The sequence below is a fragment of the Tetrao urogallus genome (assembly GCF_951394365.1).
Source record: "Tetrao urogallus genome assembly, chromosome: 6".
NCBI lineage: Eukaryota > Metazoa > Chordata > Aves > Galliformes > Phasianidae > Tetrao > Tetrao urogallus.
The window spans coordinates 26,083,293-26,106,339 of NC_136819.1; the positions used below are offsets into that span (position 1 = coordinate 26,083,293).

At 34.9% G+C, this 23,047-nt stretch overlaps 1 protein-coding gene across 1 annotated transcript in view; it reads right to left on the bottom strand.

Annotated features, from left to right (window-relative positions):
* The window catches only part of TTBK2 (tau tubulin kinase 2), a gene marked incomplete at both ends in the record, with an annotated part of 56,455 nt that extends 35,272 nt beyond the window's left edge, over positions 1–21,183 (bottom strand). Inside the window, 5 exons of the mRNA XM_079537611.1 lie at positions 8,910–9,014; positions 12,534–12,674; positions 13,723–13,796; positions 18,103–18,250; positions 21,115–21,183. Coding sequence (XP_079393737.1) covers positions 8,910–9,014; positions 12,534–12,674; positions 13,723–13,796; positions 18,103–18,250; positions 21,115–21,183 — 537 coding nt within the window. The remainder of the gene's footprint in view (positions 1–8,909; positions 9,015–12,533; positions 12,675–13,722; positions 13,797–18,102; positions 18,251–21,114) is intronic.
* Positions 21,184–23,047: the final 1,864 nt, after the last annotated feature.

Consider the following 23,047-nt stretch of genomic DNA (forward strand, 5'->3'; position numbering starts at 1 on the left):
ATCAGTTGGTCAATCAGCGTTTTAGGCGGCAAGTGAGCACATGCCTATCCCTAGAATTGCTAACATCAACTATTAGGATCCTGGTCAGAAAGGCTGGATGTAGTACAGAGCTGAAAATAGTGACATTTGAAAGGCATAAAGGAAGTAGTACATAAAGCGACAGGAAAATAGTCAATTTCACCATTTAAGGAATAGATTTTTTCAAATATAATACCAAATCCTAGCAGGAAATAGACAGTTGTAGCCTATTCTTCCCTAAAGCATTTAACCATTCTAAGGGAAATAAAGGAACTGCTGTATTAGAATATTGAACAGTTATACCACATATCCGAATTTCTAAATTAAATTGTTCTGATTGCTAGGATATTATATCCATGTTCCATGCATCACTGAAAAGGAAAAAAAAAAAAAAAAAAACAATATACCCCTAGAATAACAAAGTACTGTACTATAAGAATTAAATTCTTTTCATATCTCAACAATTCATCAGCCTTTTCCTTCAGGCAGAATATTAATAGATTGTAAACTCTATTTATCACCCAAACCACAAAGACTCTTCCTCTCAATGAAATTCCCATCATTAGGTGTTTGGGATTTTGTTGTTGCTGTTTAGTGTGTGTGGTTTTGTTGTTGTTTTTTTTTTTTTTTTTGGGGGGGGGGGGGGGGGGGGTTCTACATTTCTCATTTCATTTCATCATTGCAAGAATACTCCATAGAGATGTTACAAAATAATATCACACTGCATGAAATTAATCTATTCACTCTACTTGTGTCACCCTTTAGCTTGATTCACTGTGCTTTTTTTTTTTCAACTTTTACATTAACTCACTGCCTGCCTTTTTCACTGCATACTATCATGCACAACACCAGCTGGATTATTTCCTTCATTTTTTCTTTGACACTAATTCAATCACACTTGCAAAAATCAAGTTCAGCAGTTATTAAAAAATTCAACATACATATTTTAAGACTGTATCTTAAAGTCTTCTTTCTTTCTGAAGGAAGTTTTGGCAGAGAAATACTGTAAATAGCATGACACTGGTAGATATAACACCACTTATATGATGCGTGACTTCAAAAACTTTTGAAACCTAATAGTCTGGAAGAAAATAATGCCTGCACAAAGCTCTACAAACCAAATCTCTTCTTTCCTGTAAACTAGCATTAATTCAGACATGCAGCCTCAAATGACTAGTCTCACAGCTCTTCCAACTCATGCAGATTCCTGCTTATAGAAAACAATGACAAGAAAAAAAACGAATGGCTCTTCGCTTAGTCTCTCCAGAAAATAACCATTAGACAATACTTCCCTTTAGCACATTTTGACATAAAAACCTAAGACTTTTTCAGTTTTTCCTGTCATTCAAGAAGAAAATTAATAATTAACTACTTTCCAGTCTTATCAACTCAGATTATATGAAGAAAAGAATTAAGGAGTATATAGGAGATTAAGAATGAGCCTACATGCTTATTCCTTTCCATACAACATCTCTGATTTTCAATATTAATCTTTACTATATGACTAAAATTATAAAGAATATACACAGCTGTAATAACTCAGTTTAGACTCTTAGACTCCATTCACTGAAACAAAGTTTGTTTTCTTTAAAGTACTTCATTTTTTTTTTTTACAAGTTCTTAACTATTAAGTACTTAGATCAAAACTCAGAAGGAAATCTTGCAAATTTCATCTATTTCCAAAAATTCACGTAATGTAGTCTACGTGATGTAGATTTAGTGAAGAAAAAACTAAAAGTGTAGTTTTAAGTTATTTATTCTTTAAACATTTTCTTTGTTCTACAGTAGCAAAATGTAGAAAACACAACATTATAGACATGAAATAGGAGAAGTGGACTGTAACAGGAAGGGATTGTCAGGTTTCCAGAAAATAACCCTGGTGCTCTCTTCCAACACTGCCTCTGAATCATTACTTATTAATAAAAATATTTGTTTTAGAAACAAAGAACATGCAGTAAAAAGTTTTTCACTCTTCCCGGAGTTCTATTTGGCAGCTGAATTACATCACATACATCTCTACTGTTCCTTCTTCTGTTTTTATTTGAGCCACAAGAGCTGAACTGATTTTTGCTAATTGTTGCAGAAACACACAATCAGAACATTATTCCAATAAACTGAGATTTACAGCATACAGATATTAAATTTTTCTTTATTTTCTTTATTACTTCTTGTTCACTCTACATCTTTTTGCCATGCATTTTTTCCCAAAATTATTTATCCACCAACAGCCTAAATATATACTGCACATGAATTACAAGGTAGAAATTATTTCTAAATACATTTTACAAAGCAAATTCGTTCTCTGTTATTGGAGCTTAATAAAAGAGCCCATCTCCAGACACAACATCTATTTAAAATCCTAGGAGAGACTATTCAAAGTAAATGTTTAAGTAATTTCTTTGAAATTACAGTATAAGATAATGGTTGGTAACTCAGACAACTTATGAAGGGAGTACTCTAGAGTATAACAACGTACAAAAGCTGGAAAGAAATATTATATAGATAAGAACTTATTAACACAATTTACTTCTTTCATCAGCCTTCCTGCAACCTGAATATTTCTATGACAGTAAGGAGGATTGTGCAACAGCATCGCCAGTTAGGTACAAAAGTAATAAACAGAACCTTCGCTGAGCCTCAGCAAATGAACCCTGCAGGAGCGTTACAAAGCCCTGGGGTTCCTTGCCTGAGGAGCTGCACAGCTCCCGCTCCATGCCAAGGGTGCCTCCAGCTAAGCTCAGCAGGTACTTAGCACCTACAACTAACTATCACAACACTTCTTTGTCACCTTCATCACTAGCAGCCTAAAGACACAGCAGTGCAATCCCTAGTGAAACACGACTCCAGTAACAAAAAAAAAAAAAAAAAAAAAAAAACCCACACCTACTCATTCGATAACGACAGCCAAAATAGAAGGTTAAAATAGAAGAAACTGTGTAAATGATAAAGAAATAACCAAGGGATTGCTGAAAATTTTATCATAACAGAGAAGGCACGTGGATGAGTTTTAGAGAAGTTTACACAAGTTTCATTGAGCAAATAGTATGTTTTATTGATAACTTGAAGGTAAAATGAAATGAAGAAGGGGAATTCAAAGGTTTATTGCAAATGCAAGTCACAACGGATGTTAAAGACAGGAAAGTGAACTGAGGAATATGAAAAGATTTTAAGAAGAAAAATATCTTTTTACTTGTTTCAGTGAAAACATTCAGTCTTCAACTAATCACATCACTGTGTAATGCGCTGTTAGAGACTGAAAGAACATCAGTGGGAAAAGACAGCATAAGGTACCTGTCAGCAACAAAGTGCTTCTTGATAAGATGAAACAACCACTGTACAGCATACTTAACAAAATGATATAGACCATTACCCTGCTGCATCTGACATTCAGTAGATTTGGACAGGTTTGGAAGAATGGTCTCTTCAGTTAACATACTTTAGCCAATTATTTGCTATAGACTTCATATGCCACAAGTCTCAGTAACATTTCTTGTTTTTTTGGTGTATTGTTCATGTAATCCATTGCCATTTAATACTGTAATTCTAAAAGATGTCTGGGTTGTTCCTGAATGTTGCTTCAATTGGTGTCACTGAAAAAAGAGAATGTATCAAGGACTGCTGAAGATATACCGTATCTTCCTGCCCTTTACATAAAATGGAAACCTGATAAATTTTACAACTCTTGAAGCTGACTGCAGTGCTGCCTACTCTTTAAACTTAATGGCAGGTGGATGAGAGTGTCTTAGTTTAATCTGAACTTTCACCCTAAGCAAAGTTCAGTAGCTATTCTTGAAAACTTCACGTGTAGTCTCTTACTTATTATAAAAGCATGCAGTCAAAGTACTACCAGGGAAAAGTTAGTGACATAAACTCTAAATAGACACTGGGGCAAATATAGAGAAGAGCATCAGTTTTAGTTGGTGTTGTCTGTGGACAGCCTCTCTGGCTTTTTTTTTTTTTTTTTTTTTTTTTTTAAAGTAATGACACTTTTTGCAGATCAGATTCTAACAGCACTTACTTGAAAAGAATATTGAGAAGCATGTATGAGCATCTACCTTTAATGTATGTGGGTCCAAACGGCCTTCAGAGAGGACAAAACATTCACAGCGATCTTTTTTCTTACAGCACTGTAGCTTCATTGCTGCTTCTTTAATTCGCAAAATTATCCCACTTTCTTGCCCATCTTAAAAAGGAGGGCAACAAAGCTGGTGAGGGGTCTGGAACGCAGGCCATATGAGGAGAGGCTGAAGGAGCTGGGAATGTTCAGCCTGGAGAAGAGGAGGCTCAGGGGAGACCTGATTGCTCTCTGTAACTTCCTGAAGGGAGGCTGTAGTGAGCTGGGGGTCGGCCTCTTCTCTCGTGTCATTAGTGATAGGACCAGAGGGAATGGCTTCAAGCTACAGCAGGGGAGATTCAGGCTGGACATGAGGAAGTATTACTTTTCAGAAAGGGTGGTCAGGCACTGGAATGGACTGCCCAGGGAGGTGGTGGAGTCACCGAGCCTGGGGGTGTTCAAGGAAAGGCTGGATGTTGTGCTGAGGGACATGGTTTAGTGGGAGCTATTGGGAATAGGTGAACGGTTGGACTGGATGATCTTTTAGGTCTTCTCCAACCTTGGTGATTCTATGATTCTATGATTTAATCAATGCAGTGTTTAATCCTTCAGTACCACAAGAACTCCATTCCATTCTCACCACAGAAATAAACAATCCACAACTCTATCTTCTTATGCCAAGAAGACAAGTTACGTCTCAAGCAGAGTAAGATGGAAGCATTCTCTAGTCCTCCTCAGCAATCAAAATCTTATAGAATATTACAAGAAATACCATGTAATTCAAACACATAACATTTCAAAATCTTCATAAAGTAGGAAAAGCAAACAAAAAACCCATACAAAATAAGACTATGCATATACAATGTATATTTTCTCTATATATTCTCTGTATTTAACTGAACTATGATAGACTTTGAAAGCTTTCAAAATGTATTTAATGCCTGGCTTTAACATTTAGCAACACATCTCTGCACAGCATTCAAGGAGGGTTTGTGTATATTTTTGTTGTTGTTTGTTTTTTTGTTTGTTTGTTTTGTGTGGAATTCAGTTCCTTAAAGTAATTTCCAGGACACCAAAAGTGAAATTGTCATTGTCCAAAAGTGAAATTTCAAGATTAAAATTCACTTGCTGGAAAATCCTCAGAACCTGAGAGCGCTAAAGAAAGACAATCAGCCTTTAACTGGTTTTGTACCTAAACATCTGAATGTGGTTCAGCTTGTGGTTTGATGTGAACAGTTTTGTAACCATTTGCCCAGAGAATAAAAAGATCTAAGCATTCGCATTCTTCCTGCTGTGCTTTTTTCTATGGGTCAGTCCGCACAGCCACTGCTGCATCTTCTGCTTTAGCAGGTCTCAGAATTCTGTTACTGTCTGTTACTCAGTGGTTGACAGCAGCAGTAAAGAGCATGGATAACTCGTCAGAAAATACTGGTGGACACTCATTTCCTTCAGATTTAAATACTTCTGCTGATGTTCAAAGTAAGAATCTTGTGATTCCTTTAACGCAAAGCCTATCAGAGAAACTGTACTACATTTCCTAGTTGTTCAAAAAAATCACAACTTCCAGCTTGGTGTGGTTTAAGATTTCAAACTTCTAAATAAAACCTAGAAATTTAGATCTAAAATATTTCCTGAATATATGCTAATGTGGTTTTTTAATCTATATTTTAAATAATTACTGGAAAGTTTACACACTTGATATTAAGGTCATGCTGAATAAACCAATGAGGAAGAGGACTCTTTTGAAGCTTTTTCTTTGGTTTAAATAACAACTGAATAACAACCAAAAATCTATTCACTGGGAGGACAGGAGGAAGTTGAGGAAAACAGTCATAGAGCAACTCTTTCTTTGACCCAAAAAGTGGGCAAAAAGAGAGTTCCTTAGACTACCCTTTAACTTGCTAGTTCCGATACTCTCAGAGGGAACATACAGATCAAACAATAATAGAACCATATAACCATTATGCTTGGAATAAAACCTCTAGTACCATCTAGTCCATCTGCCCACTTAACCATCTCCCTCAGTGCCACAGGTACACATTTCTTGTACACCTCCAGGGATGGCAACTTCACCACTTCCCTGGGCAGCCCATTCCAATACTAGACATCACTCTTTCAGACGGCAAAAAAAAAAGTTTCCTTCTTCATTCACATTTGCAGAGTCCAAATCACCAGGCTCAAGGGACTGCATGTTAATTTGAGTAATTCTTTATGCTGCCAGTCAGTAAGATGTGTATGCCGTAGCAAAAAAAGCAGAGATATTTGGGATGAAAAGGTTTTATCCTAGATGCCTACTTCTCATGGATATTTTTCAAATTGTTTTATCTTAGCTTTTCATGTTACACTCTCTTCTTTGTATAACAAAGACAATTCTGTAATTTCGAAATTACAGTCTATATAAAAGAGATGACAAAAAACAGATCTGTGACAGTACCTGATAGTTGAATATACAGATTTTAAATTAAGAACTCAAATTTATTTCTAAACGCTCAATAAGAGAAAGATTAATCTTTCTGAGAGTGAAGAATAGCTGTTTATTTTTTCCTTTGTTTTGCTTCCTTTGTAGTAATTTTAATAGTACCTCAAAGAACACTCGCAGTTAACCTTCACATTAAAACAGAAGTAGACCATGAGCATAAGCATACTGAATTTACATTGTGTTAAATGTATTTGCCTGATGATTAGAAACCGGCTCCCTACAATTAAATTCTAATTACCCCACTTTGCAATAGTCATTTCTTATCTATACTATTGATTCAAATTTTCATTTCCTCCCTTTCTCTAGCAATTTATTCTCCAAATCATTTGCTCCTTCCATAACAGCCTATATAATCTCCAGCAATTCTTGTTCTACTTTCCAGATGCGTTTTTCACTCTTTGAATCTTTTCAGTTACCAAAAAAGGTTCCTGCCACCAATCCCATGTTGTCCTATTAACCTACATTATAGAATTTCATTCTATATCTACACAAAATACTTGCATCCTAGTACCATCTTAACAAGAAAAATGTGTTTCAGAAGCTTATACAGTCATAGACTATTCCCAGAATTTCCATACTCTTCATCCTAATTCCACCTACACCTGTATCTCAAAAGTATTTGCAGTCAACATAAGATCCAGGCAAACATAGATTCCATCATATTCTTGATGGACAAGCAGTACAATACACTTCCTTCAAGTCTTTTTTTTTTTTTTTTTTTAACCTTCAAAAACCAGTCATAGAGCCCGCTGCAAAACAAATGAAGGTCATTTTTTGTAATCTATAACAAAGGTGAAAATCCTGCTATTGCAAATCCTACTATGGAATAGAATAGTGAAATAGGCTGTAAACTGCTTGCTCCTCTGGGCTTTAAAAAGATTGTATGACATGTGTACCTCAGTGTACTGAATGACACCTCAGTGTAATGAAAAATACAGTGAGTACCAAAAACACTGAAGAATCAAAATGCTAACATTAGCCAGTGCAGATGGATCTGGATTTTCTGGAGGGAAATGCAGTCGTAACAAACTTGACTGCTTTGAACTGTACCCTTGAAAGTTATAATAAAATAGTCTGAAAATTATAGATAGATTAAGCTGAATAATTACTTCAGATACACTGTAGGGCACTGCAATGAAAAACAAAAAGCAAGAGTTGTGTCGTTACCAAAAAAAGCAGAAATATTATAATAATATCTGTTATTACTTGCTTTCTGAAAATAGTACCACTGTGCGTGTTCCTGTGTACACACTGAAATTACAGAATCTTGGGAATTGCTTTATTTTCAAAATTAAGGTCTGTTTTAAAAAAAAAAAACCATTATAAGCAGACAAACATACGGAAGACAAGAACACTGATAAATAGAAAAAAAAATGTAAAACTACTTAAATTGTTTAGCTCACCTTTCCAACAGCAGCAGCCACTCTGTTGGTCTCCCCTGCTCTTTGCTTTCATTGCAGTGTCCAGCATTATGGCTGAAGGAATAGAGTACAGCAGAACCTCGCTAATTTACCTTCCTAATTCATACACCTCGTAATTTGCACACAAAAATTTGCCACTTTCCCAACTCCTTAGGAAAAATCAAATTGAAAATCCTGTACAGGTAGATTCTATCACTCACATTGTTCCACATTAATAAATACAATACACAATATTGACTATTCATTAGTCAATGAATCATTCAACAGTACAGTATTCATTATTATAAAAACAAATTAAATCAATAAAGACAATACTTTTCATTTAAACATTGCCATGTACCACGATACTGATTTGAAACTTGGAAATTTTGAAAGGACTCCCCCCAGTGAATTAGGGAGGCTCTACTGTACTTAAATTGTAATGCCCTCATTTATATTCTTTTCTCAACAATTTTCTCCCAACTGCATCACATTGACAAATACCAAAAACACTTAGCTATGTCCTGCTAATATTATAATCAGTGTCCTATCACTGTTTTAATTATTTAGACATTCCCTTTCACAAGACTATTCAGTTCACTGTTTTTTTTTTCCTGCTCATATTTTTTTCTGTAATACAGAATATGCATTACCAAGTGAAATTCAGAGCTGATACACTACTCTGATACAGATTTGTTTTCACAAATCAAATGATTCACTACCCATAAAAATGGAGTAGGCTGCGTTTCAAACCAGAAACAAGATTCATCTCTAACTGCCAATCTTTTAATATAACCCATACATCAGCTGGCATTTCTGATCTGGGATCATGCTTGTCAAGTTTATGTAAGCAACCAGTTCAATGCCATTCATACACTTCTCCAGGAAAAAAAGAAATGGTGTATTACCACATTTAATTAATCACATCAACAATTGATAATTTTGAAAAGAATCTTACTGGTCGGACATCCCCACATGAGTTCGTAAATTGTCGTGCCAAGCCAAAATCCAGCATATAACACTTCCTACAGGTGCTAGGAAAACGTCCCATTGCAAAGTTAGACTAGGAAGAAAAACAAATACAGATATACATTTTATATACAATATGTATATACACAATATATAATACATACACACGTATATATATTTTAATGTGTACATACTAACACAGTTACACTGTCACAGAAAATCCATGTTCTACTTCTCTACCTTTCCTTCCATGTTTTCAGTTCTTTTAACTCCTATCGAATTTGAAGAAAACATTAAGAACATCAGACACTCAGTTTGCCATATCTGAACCACAGATTAGAAGGCCCAAATAGATTGTTGCCTGACCTTATTACTTACAGACCACACATTCTTAGCAAGAATTTTCCATCCACCTCACTAGTTCATATTTTCTGATCTGAGCATTTAAAAAAAAAAAAAAAAAACAAGAAAAAACCCTACTGATCTATGAGTTAACAAGGTCACCTAAACAAATGCACTAATAACATATACAAGGAATACAGAATAAAGAGTGCAAATGTTTTTTCTTTTACGTGAGAGAAGGAAACTTAAAATCAGTAAGAGCTGGAAAGTCATGAGGATTTATGGAGACAATTCATTCTGAAGTAATTTTTTGTCTCTCTGGATTAGCATTCCACATTAAACCTGTAAAAAAACCCCAACACATTGGCTGTATTGTTTCAAATCTATCTCCCACAAAATACCCTCAAATTACATAACATTAAAAAAAGATAGAACATGAAATGATTCTGCAACATGAAACTGAATCTATACATCTGAGCAAGATGGAAGTTACACCAAGTTAACTCTAGAAAAACTACTTTTGTTTTTGTGTTAAGGGAGCTCGCAGTACTTAAAGTCCTTTAGAACCCAGACTGGATTTCACTTATCTTTGGGAAAAAAAATCAGAGCCTTGGGGAACAATGTATCTCATGCAAATCCGAAAAGAATAATACCTGAACGAAGTCACAAATGTATCTTTGCACCAGAAGAACAAAAAAGGTTGAGTAGTTACATTGCAATCTTGAGTTTTCACAATATGCTGCAAAATATCACAAGGCAGTAGCAAATACTCAAACCTTAATCTGTCACTTTTGTGAAAGAAAAAGCAGAGATTCCAGAAAATAGCAAATAGGCAATATACAGGAATCTACAGGAATCTTTTGTATCAGATTCCACTGCTACAGCAAAGAGCACAACTTCCTAGTTGATTATTAATGATACATGTACTACTTTCCTGAACTCTTTTTGCCAATAACCCACAGCTATTACAAGGGAAAGAAAACAAAATAGGAAAGTGATTATTTGCTTATTGGTATAACCATTCAGAGCTAAAAAGTTGAAATAAAAATATACCTTTGGACAAGGGAGCTCTTTTCAAAACACTTTCTAATTTTTACCTAGATAGAAAATCATGGAAGGGGCAGGGAAGCCAGAGACAAGCTAGACGTGCTAAACAATTCTTATTGTGATAAGAAATTGCAGGGAGGAATGCACATCAGGTAATGTCATTGATTGATGGAAAATCTTGTTGGAGAAAAATGCATTGATTCCACCTTAACAGTACCAGCCATTAATACATAACAGAAGAAAAAATACGCAGAACTGTAACAAGATAAAAGGAACATATAGGAATCCCTTTGAACAATGCAACTAGTATTTCTTAGGAGGGAAGGTTGCTCAATTGTTTTTTCTTTTAATGTATTAGAATTGCTTAAAGCTTCAGTTTGATGAATTTGAAAGGTTATAATAGATAACATCCACACTGGAAGACTCATTATTGCAACATTCCAAAAAGGTGAAACGCTTGTTGCTTGCTTCTCATTAGAAGTATGCAATTATACAATATGCTATCTCCTAAAGTTTGACTGTTTCAGTAAACTGCAAGATACAAGTTTTGAAGCAAAGTTTCAAGAACAGAAAATCTCTCTGATGAAAAACACAAAGCTACAAAGGCAAATTAATTTGTTTGGGTTTTCCCCCCAAAATCTATCTAATTACGTATTTATATTTACATATAAGCGTTGCTCCATTTCAGAGATGGAGGGTAAAAATCAATCGAAACCATGTACTGACAAATGTGTGATCAACACATGAACTACTCTACAGATAAGAGCTGTAAGTGTTAACTGTGGGAAACTGCAAGGAGGTCTAAGTACTCAAGGCAATGGTGAAAAAGAACAAGTTACTGTCATTGCAAAACAACATTAATTAATAGAAAAATTCTACTCTGGTAAATAAGCATTTAGTTTTCTATTCTTTCTCATTTTTCCCTTTTATCATGCACACAGATCATTCCAAAAGTAATGCCTCATTTATTTCAGTGGAAATGACAACAGGTACTAGAATCTGCATCCCATGCTTGTAAAAATCTGTCCCAATGGAGATAAACCACTATTTCAAAGCTGCTATGAGATCACGCTTGCTACAAAAAGGTTGCCCATGGAGTCCATTGTTCATCTGCCTGAACAGACTTGAGTCAGAAGGTGCCAATCCTCACTATGCAGTGGGGGGGGGGTTAGGACAGTCCAGCCAAGAATGGCAATGTGCCCCAGAGTCTTCATACTGGTATGGAGCCTGGTATTATCATGCTTCAAGAGAAATACTGTCTTCTTCTCTTGCCAGACTCGGGAAATTCAAGCCTTCAGCTTAGTCAGCATCATGACGTTGTGCTCAAAAATCGATGGTTTGTCTGGGCTCCAGGAAATGCAGAAGGATCACCCCTTTCCTATCCTAATACAATACACATCATTCTACCACCTGCTGAGGGCCGTATATTGAACTGTTTCTTCAACAAGAAATTCATGTTGCGACTCCATGGACTGCTGTTTTAATTCCAGCTCATAGTGGTGATGCTGTACCTCATCATCAGTAATGATGTAATCCAAGAAACTGTCACCTTCAGCTTCTTATTCGTTGAGTAGGTCATGACAAAATCACATACAGCGTACTTTTCTTCCTGTATGAGCATTCGTGGGACTCACATGGCATGAACTTTGCAATATTCCAGTGTTGCCAACATCATTTCTAATACATTGAAGTTGAAGTTCAGCTCTGTACAGTTCCCTTGTCATAATCTGGTGATTTGCGTGGGTGAGCCGATTGAGACTTTCTTCATTTCATGGTGTGACAGCCATGCATGGCCATCCAGAACATGACTTGCCCTTCATGTCACTGTCACCACTGCTGAAATGCACCACTGTGATAACATCCACTGTTTGGTCTCCATAAACATTCAGCAAACATCAATAAATGTCAATGGGTATAATTTCTTCTGCATGGAAGAATTCAATTACACACTTTGCTACACACTTTCATGTCAGCCACCATTTTGTCAAACTGCCCCTCTGCTGCCATCTGTAGCATGGCAACAAAAAGTAATGGAATAGTGGTGGGAAGGTTCAACCTCTACTGCCACATCAGTGATGTTCACCTCTGATGTCATGCGCCAATATTATAAAATGGGAGGCATTACCTTTGCAGCCACCCTTGTAGAATAGAACACATTCTTATTTCCACAGCCATCCAACATCCACATAATATTTGCCTGTGTTGTTTTAATGGTCAGACTTACCGGTTTTATGTCTCTGTGCAGGAATCCTACAGAGTGAATACTTTCAATAGATTCCAAGATCTGCCTCCCAAGCCGCAGAGTGGTACTAATTGTGAATGTTCCCCGAGACTGGCTCCGACGCAGGTCTGCCAAATTTCGACCCTGTCAAATTAAAAGGACATTTAAAAAAAAACAAATCAAAACGAAACAACCTAATAACAACATTCACTGATAACATAAAGTCTTCCCATCATATCTTTAGCTATAGTGGTTGACCACAGAATATTCTTATTACTTGTTTTCATATTCAAGAATAACATAGCTAATGAGCAGATGTTCCCAAATATCTACAATATTAAATTTACAAATTATTTTTAAAAATATTAATTTTAGTATCTTTAGTATCTACAGCTAAATAACTTGGACCAAAATAATCTCTAGAAAACAGCACACATATTTCTCCATCAAGGATGCTTGAAAAAAAGTCAGAGAGAAAATACCCACAAAGACAACTTTACATTCATTTGTTTATGGAAAAGTATGTAATTTACTTAATTAGTTAATATATCTTAGATGATTTAATGAAACAGATGAAAAATATTCATATAATGCACTAAATACACTCCTATGACATCAAAGAACCATTGGTCTATCAAAATAACCAACAATCAACAATATGACTAACAGCTCATTTCTTTCTCCAGTATCATATCCACTAGGACCAGCCACTTCTTCATCCACCATTCATATTAATCAAGATGATGCAGAACCACAATATCATAATTTTAAGTATTAATCACATATTTTATCCTTTTTTTTTTTTTATAGACTTGCAAAGAGTTGTTGGTTGTTTTTTTGTTTTTTAAACTTTCATCCAAAAATGCTAACAAGATGAAAAGACAAGCATACTATATTTTAGACTACCTCCAAATTAAGTCTTTAAACGAATGTGCATTATCACAGAAAACCTCTTCCTTTCAATAATCAAACCTTTCTAATGATGGAAACTTTCTCCTCTTTGAGAGTATATGAAAGATAACGATACAAGGAGAGGGTCAATTTAAGTTAGCTCCCTACTACTTATTAAATTTGAAAATAAAACAATTCATTTGCTATTCTCTGAAATTATACTGTTTTCATACTATTTTCATGTTTGGGTAATAAAACAAATCACACAAACAAACATTTGAGCTTTGTTTGGTACACTTACCTGCAACTGCATGACCACATAGTTAAATCTGTCATTCCTTCCACATCCAATGAATCTACAGATATGATCCTTTCCTGAAGGAAGAATAAGAAGAAACAAATTAGGCAATAATAATGAAAATATGTGTTTTTTCTCTTTTATATTCCTAGTAAGTAACAAGAAAAGCTCACACAAAACCCTAGAACTTAGTTTTACAACTTCTGAATACTTCCAGCTCATTTGACAGAACAGGTTCCTACTTAATAGCTCCCCAGGAAGCTCCCTGCCAAACACCATTTAACCATAATTATTTAAAAACAAGCAAAGAAACAAAAAAAAACTCATGGTTCAAAATAATTTCTAAACTGATTTTGAAAGAAATCTCTACAGTTTCTACAAATACGTAAGTGCCAAACAATAACACTGCTTTTTCTATTTCTTCCACTCATTTAAGTGAGATGGAAAGCAGCACGGACAACACAGTTTTACGAAAGATTTACAGCACATTTCTCAAGATGAAGTTTTGTATATTCATTGCTTCCATTTCCAGTTAGTGAATTCATATCTCAAACATTCACGACTCACTTTACCGTCACTGTGGATATGCTGAAGTAACAAGTTCAGAGAACCACATCAGTCCACTTTTTCATGGTGAGACTTATCTAAGAACTCCAGTAAGTGTCCAAAACTTGGTTTGTCCAAGTAAATCCCTTTTATCTGAAGCCTCAATTCCAACTGTGTGGTAAATTCTTTGGAAACTAACTTTCATTAAAAAACTGAAGAAGTGACAAAGGGCAGAAGTAGGGCCTAAACACATTATTCAAATAACCTAATTCTCTTACACTTTAGTGTAACATTGTGTACCTATTACACATTTGCAGATACCTTGAGATCCTTTTCTCTAAGTGTAAAACATCTGTAAGCCTGTGACTGGAGAGGAGTGAGGAGAAAAAACATGAGTAGGCTGCAGCAAATGGCTATGGCCTTGGAAAGATTTCTAGCCAGAGAGGACCAACAACCATTCCTTAAGCTGCACTGCATCGCTACAGCTAGTTTTGTGGACCACACCAGAGGGAACCAATCATCAAATTATGCTGCAGAGATGTAAATGAGTGAGATAAGAGTCGGTGAGGTTGTGAGACAGAAACCAACTGAGGGAGTCTCACTCTCGCTGAGTGAGATACGACAAATCTGTCTTCTCTGATCTGACTGTGTGAACAGATGGCCTAACAACATGATTAAATAGTGCAACCATCTGTTGCAGCAGATTTCTTTTAAAAAACCGTATTTAAAGAGTTAAACAGTATTCTGCCAACAAGAATTAGGCGACAGCATCATAGGCATGAAAAAGTAAATAACCAAATAAATGAAGGAAACTATTGGTAACTGAACTGTAATAGATGGCCGTATCAGTCAACATACTCCTCCCACATAATTATGAGATAAATCATACAGCTACTCATATATTCAAGCATGTTTTGATAGACCAGGGTCTTATAAGAGCTTCTTTGAAGTTTTTTATTATTCACTTCACTGCATATCTACAAAGTTATGACTCATTTCACTCCTGCAAAGAATGACCACACTGCTTTAATTTTCAAAATGTCTCAAAGCAAAAATAATAAAAAAAATACTACAGCCCTGCACTTATGCCAACAGCTATGCTCATTTCAGTTTCACAGTTGCTGTGAAATAATATTCTAGTACAGAAATGCTCTAAAGCATCATCATAACCATGAGAACGTGTACAGTTCTAGTAAAGACTGAAAGATTTGTTTGGCTGGATTGGGACACATTACACCTATTTGTTTCCTTAAGCCTATTTCTTCCTAATTTTCCCAGAAAATACATGAGATTATACGTATTTTTAAATAAATCAGCCCCATACATCATGAGAATTCTGAACAATGTCACCTTACGCTAACAGTGGGGCAACACCATGCCTTTCATTACCTACTAGTCACAGAGGAAACCTTCCAAATATGTGCAAGAAAAGGATTTTCATGACAGTTACATTCCATCTGATTTATGTTCAAAGTATCTACAACACCTTGAAAGTAAGACAGCATGAGCTCTTTGGGAACAGAATAAGAATTATACACATACATACTTATATTGACATGTGGCAAAAAGGGATAGAACAAGATAAAAGTTGCTTTGACACTGCACATTTGCTATTAGAAGGTAGTAACAAAAGTATCCTAAACTAATTGTCTACAATGTCACATTTTCTAAATCTGTAAGCCTATGGAAGAAAAAAAAATAATCAAAAATAAGAAAAAAATACCATACAAGAAACAAAACATATATTATTTGGGAAGCAATTACAATAAGTTTTTCTCTACTCCCCACGTTATCCATTTTTCTTGGTTTTCTTTCTCCAACAGATTTTTAGCATTTTGAAAACTTACGAAGGTAGAAAACTTAATGGAAATGGCTCCTAAGCATCAAGATTTTCTGAAAACTGGTATGCTCTACCATAATTCAACATCCCATTTGACAAAATCCATCAAGTACAGATAAAAATACACTCACACAAAAATCAAGCTACATATCTGTGTGAACTATAGATCTCAACATTACCATAAAGTTCATCTTTGTCTCGTCAGTTACCAAAGTCACTTTCCTGATTACCCACAACATTCGTCACCTAAAGTCAGAGCAGTTGCACTGTATTGTGTAGTCTGAACAGCAATAACTAACGGTCACTTCCTGCGTTACTATCATAAAAGCACAGCCTTCTCTTCTTTTTGTTTGTTTGTTTGTTTTGTATTTTTAAAAATAAGGAGCTGAACAATTAGAGATTAAAAAAATAAACAAATAATATTATTTAGATTGTTTTCATATAAGGAAGGTTTGTCAAAAAAGTGTCTTCTAAAGCACTTTTATTAAATCAGTTTTTCATTTATGTAAAAACTTCCAATTATTTCAACAACTATTGAGAAAATAATTAACAAAACCTGAGAGGTCTTTATTTGCATAATATATGTGAATTATTTGCCTCTGCGGATCTGTTGTTCAGGTGTGTCATTACTCAGTTTTTTGCATCTAGACAGCATTTACTAAGATTCAGTAGAATTAGTGAGTTAAATTCCCAAAGTAAGATTGACACAAAATATTATAACTTTTGTAAGGTCCTACAGCAATATTTGGAAATGACCACTTCAGGCAAAAAAGGTAAAGAAGTTAAATTTTTTAATGAAAAAAAAGAACCTCTGTAACCATTGAACTCAAAATTCACTGTACTTAAATTCAAACTAGAAGGTTCCAATATAGTATTTCGAATTAAAATTCAAGTTGTTCAACCAGTATTAAAGTTACATCTCTAGACTGATGCTGATGTTCAAAGAAAACTAATACAGACTCCCTGAATCTTCTTACTCAGCTGTGTATTAATAGATGTTTTTGTGAAATTCTTTAAAAAGATACGAACATAGGAACAGTTTGTTAACACTATCACACGTGACATACTTGCCCTCTTAAATCTATAGAGGCTGTCAATTTCTGTAGCAATGTGACCTTTACAGCTGATTAGGCAGCACCATATGTCATGCAGATTTTGTTTTATTCGAACTCAGAGTTCAGAAAAAATCTGGCTGCTGACACAGACCAACAGATTAGTCACAGTCTTCCAGATTCAGAATAAATTGTTTAAAGAAAAAAGTCACTTTTTAAACACTCCTTTTATTCAAATATTGTGAAAAGCAGTGAAGAGACACCTTTGCACACTTACTTGTGTTACTAGCTTCAGACCTCAGAGTATTAAAAGGTACATTGGAAGTGAACATCCAAAGCCACAATTCTGAATAGTCAAGGAACTGAACCCTAGAAGTATTCTAGATACTAATAATTACTTTTTCTCTGAGTTACAGGATTTAAAATTTGTGGTTTTGGGCTGATTTTTATTACTGTTGTTGTTTCTTGTTTCCTGTACACTGTTGTTGTTTTTTTAATTATGCTTCCAATTTCAAGCTTAGAAAACTCTTTGTAAGAAAACTGACAAGAGAAAAAGAAATAGGAGTATTCTTATCACTGGTGCTACATGAAGGACCAGCAATTCAATGCTTAATCGGTATTTTTGTTTCCTCTTTTTAAATGTCTCCTTTTTCTGTACACACACACAAAAAAAAATCTAGAGCAAAAAAAGATAAAGAGAGCAAACAGATCCAGAATAAAGCTGAACACAGGTTCTGAAAGCAATTTAATTTTTCATCTTTTTTTCTCATTTCATCCTGTTTCAAAGAAAAGGTTAATTGTAGCAAAACTTCCAGAGGCCAAATAATTAAAAACTTAGACAACATGGAGAGTACTTACTCAAACTACAACTACGTTGTGATTCTAATTCTTTTTTAACAGATACACTGACATGCTACTTCCTGTATATCCGAGGTACAGTCCTACCTTGCAGTTTCTTCAACACAGCTACTTCCATTTTCAGCACTTGCTTTGGCTGCTGAGCTGACTCGACCTTCAGTGCCACATTCTCCCGAGTAAGCAAGTCCAACGCATCGTAAATTTCTCCAAATCCTCCACCTCCTATTTTCCTTAGCTATGTTGGGAAAAAAAAAAAGAAAAAGAAAAAAAAGCAAATTAGAAAAAGAGGAGCAGAAAGAAACAAAACAGCAACACTTCTTCCAACTGTCTTCCAAACTGCAAACACTATTATTCTAGATTTTAGATTAATATAATTGTACCCTTTACGAAGTAAAGAGCTATTGAAAAATCTACAAATATATGGTTAACTGCATAAAATTTGGAAGAGAATCCTAGGCAGACAAGTTAATACACACAATACCTATCTGCATTAAACTTCCTCAATTTCACACAATATAAGAATACAACTCCCAGCATGAATCTGGCCAAAGTCAGCATGCTGAATATAAGCTTTCCTCAAATAGCCATATGCTACCCACAGACCTTCAAAAAACAAACGTACAGTGACATTTTAAAATAAGCTATCTTCCCCTCAGAAATATAAGCACTGAATACTAAAGGTACAAAACTTCTTGGGAGTTACTACAAAAAGACAGAATTTTCTATTCTGTGCAATGATTTACACATGACTAAAAATGGCTAAGATTATCTTTGAATACATATATTACATGTTACTTATTTACTTATATAAGAATGGTGTTCACTAACACCATTCTTATTATCAGATATATTAAAGGAACAGGCACCAGTAGAAAATTCATCTGTTGGAGGAGGAAGCAAAAAGAATGCTCCTGGCATACACTACATTCAGAGCAGATATTGATAGTTGCGTTTTAACTCTGCTCATAAGAGACAAAGACCTGTCTCTTCCAGTATCAAATTGTCAATGCTATTTCATTGAATGTTCTTATATTGTGAAGTCTCCTGTAGCTACCATTGTTCAACTGATACAGGAGAAAATGAGACAAAACGAACTTATCCTAAGACTCGTAGAAAAAGTCCTCAGGGCTTACTTTTCATTTTAATTTTTTTAATATATTTTATCTTGAAATGAATGACATGATTTTCTAACCATCATTTGAAACTGTAGATTTGCTAAGGTTATATGACTGCAGCATACTAAATACTACCTAGCAATTTTCACTTCTAGTCTCTCATTGTCACTGCTAAAAACATGCACTGTGTAGACAGCACATTACATTAAGACTTCATAACTAACCCACCTACCTATCTGCTCAGGCTCAAACAGCTAAACGTAGATGTCTATTTGACTGCAGTTTTCAGCATAAGCACTAATCTAAGTACAGCGGGGACAGTGAAAATGCACATTAGAAAGGTGAAACAGGATAGAGAGATACAGTCACCTTTGTCACTTCTACAGACTTAGAGCAGTTAATCACGTAATTTCAATTTATCAGCTTTGAGACATGGCCAGACGGGGCAAGACTGCCTCTGAAAGGCTTTTTGTTCTGTTTGTGGGCTAAAATAAACAAACAAGTGTCCATATTAATAAACAGATCAATTTCTGTCCTCAGATGAAGTACACCAGAATCATTAACATGCATCCAATAATCATGGCACACAATAATTTCAGGCACAAATAAACTTCTCTTTGATGACAGAAAAATCATTTTTCACCTCCTTTTCAGTAGGTCACACACGAAATTAAGCAATGAGCTCACACTTTTCTTGGTCTTCCTTTTGTTGCCAACATTCCTATAGAAGACTTTCGATTGCTTTTCATATATCTCCCAAGTTTCAATTGCAGGCTGAACTCTGGTTTTCTTAAATTCCATTTTCCTTTCAGGCAGCCCAGCCCCTTTTTCACCTTCTGTTCAAAAACATCTTGCTTTTGAGTTATGACAGAAGTTTTTGCTTATACTGGTATCCTGCTACATCTACTCAATGTCTTCTACCTTGACAAGGGTGCTGTTGCACTTTTTCACATCTACACCACAGTCTTCCACTCTGCACATGAGTTTCACACTTCCCATCTTTGCATTCAGCATCTCTTGTCTCATTCTCTCCATCCTCTTCTCCACTGTTCTTCTCCTCCTACGCTTCAAGCCTTAAGTACATCTATTCCAACTTTTTTTTTCTTTGGGCTTTTTGTTATACTGCACACCAAATTATGGTCTTAAATCTACCTATAAAAAACTATAATTACATTCCAATTTCTCCAGCTCCAAAGGCAAAGAAAAGGGACTAGAAAGGCACTGATACAAGGAGCCACACTAACTGAAACTGGCAGAGAGAGTGAAACAGAGAAGAACAAACATTTTTATAAGATCTTTCCTATGTTTACTTCCCAAACTAGAATTTTTATGAAGAATATCTGCATAAAATAAAATTTGAGCATAGATTTAAAAAAATGGTCATGTTCAAAAACTCCAGATGTGATTTTATTATTACAAAAACCAAAATCCTGAGCAGCAAAAATTCTCAGTTCTACACTGGCCACAAATCTATATATAATTTGCAGAATGTGCACATATTTATTTATTATTTATTTTTAAAGTGGTTGCAATAGAATATTCTCATGCAATCGAACTGCAGGGTTGTCAATCTTCAATGGAGAGAGAAAAAGCAGGATATCAGAGAACTCCACAAGGAACAATCAGAGAGAGCACTAATAGGGGTCAGCGATTCTTCATACAAAATCTTGAAGTCCACTGCCTTATGCCACCTCATCTTCCTGCTCAAGGAAATTTTGCTGTTACTTCAAGAATCCCAGCAAAAATAATCAATAATTATTTTATGCTAGATTACGAAATATGTTTAAATACACACACTGAGTGCGACAGAATTGCTATTGCAGAAATGAAATTTGCATGATACTCTTTTTTTTTGCTGGCAGCCTTGAAATAGAATGCTTGTTTGGTTACCAAAATGGTTGACATAATCACTAGCTAATTGGATTGAATATCCTAACAGGAGTATTTTTAAAAATGAAAAAGAATTGCAGGAAGACATACTTACCACCTTCCATCTTTCTTTGACCAAGATTCCCACAGTGAGGATGTCAGGCTGCTCCCCACCTCCACTCATTGCAACCTCCTGATGTGATGGAGCTGCTATGCCACGTTTGCGTCAGTAAAAACCATCCAGATCCCAGGAGCAGCTTCCATTTAACCACTGGCTGCAGAATAAGAGCAGAACATAAGGTAACACTGGCAAGAAATACAGAAAGTTATGTTTCTCACATAGCATGTTAACCAGGATTTTTGTATCCTATAGTGACTCGTGCTAGAATTAAGCCAAGCAACTTCCAGTAGAGAAAGAAATCAAAGTATATTGTTCTTTATATATATTTAAAATCCGTCAAGAAGAATACGTAGGCAGTTTCAAACTACTGTAAATTATAAACACTTTTTCTTTTATTTTAATAACAATAACTTTTAATCAACTATACAATTAACACTTCAGTAGATAATCAATTAAGTAATAGTAATATATAATAATAACTTAGAAAAGGATATTAGCCTAAAAATTACACAAGTAAAAATAGATACTTACATTGGAATTGCAATTTATTTTTAATTTACTGTAATACCTACCAACTACTTCATGTTTTACAGTGTAGTTCACATACTTAGTATTACTATGTCTGTAAGTACAGTTTTACTGGTTTATGCCAGGGTACAAACAACTAAAGAAAATAAAACACCAAAAAACAAAACAAAACAAAAAAAAAAAACAAAGACCTGAAACAACTTGTGTTGGAGCGTTTCAGTTTAATTCTTTAATTTCCTCACTTTTGGTAATCAACTGTACAGCAAACTTTATACAGCAATTTATATACTATATTTTGAAGGGAAGGAAGATTAATCCACATACAAGGATTCTCATCAGCACCTACTCCAACCATTTAAAAGCTTACTACAATTATTTGCTACCAGCTTTTCTAGAATTGTGCTTGTTACACTGATACAATGACAGAAGCTCTCTTATTCAATAAGACTCATCAAAAGTGTATTTGATACAGTTTTATTTCAATCACTTCCAAAACAGCATAAGCTAAAATTGAAAAATCATCTCACCCCAGAATCAGCACCCAAATGGTAAACACTGCCACAACCATTCTGATGCAAATTCACAGGATCTCTTTTCATATGTAGAAATGCTCAGTTTAATACCATGCCTAAGTTACACCTAAAAACCACAAGAAATAAAACTAACCAAACCCTACTGTTTAATGAAGACAGAGGTTTAACACAACAGTAATTATATTTGGTTGTGGTTTTGTTCTGTATTTATACTCTTTCATATTCATTTTTCCTAATTCATTTATGCCTTTTTCACTTCAATTGTAAATTCTTACATTTGAGCCAAACAAAACAGAAACCTCTGGAGGAAAATTAATCTGAATTAGTTGAAGATTTAAATTTACACCTAGTTAGTTAGAGTGGATTAGATACCTGTGAAAGCACACTTCTTAAGAATACACAGCTTGAATCAGTTTAATTCAAACAAATGAAGGGAAACCAAATTAAGACTGTATATTCTGAGTCAAAAAGTCCACCTTGAAATTTAACGAAGTTGAACTAAACCAATTTGGTGTTGGTAAATTCTCCCCATATATAAGGTCAAAATTATACAGCAAGTTGCAGTAATTTAAGCTAACGCTCCTAGCATTACTGAAATGCTGACTAATTACTGGCCTTTTTGGTTGGAGTTATCATAACACAGATAGCAACTAAGTAAGCTAAAGAGAAAATTAAACAGCAGTAACAAATTGATAAAGGTCTATTAAACACTTCTAAAATTACATGTTCACAGCATGCCCCATGATTTTTCCATTTGTTCGAGTCTTTGTTTACCCTTCCACCCCCTTCCAATTATGTGGTGTTTTTCACTAAGTACTGCATTTACTCCCATATCTTTCTCTATTTTCCTACTTCTCTTATTCCCC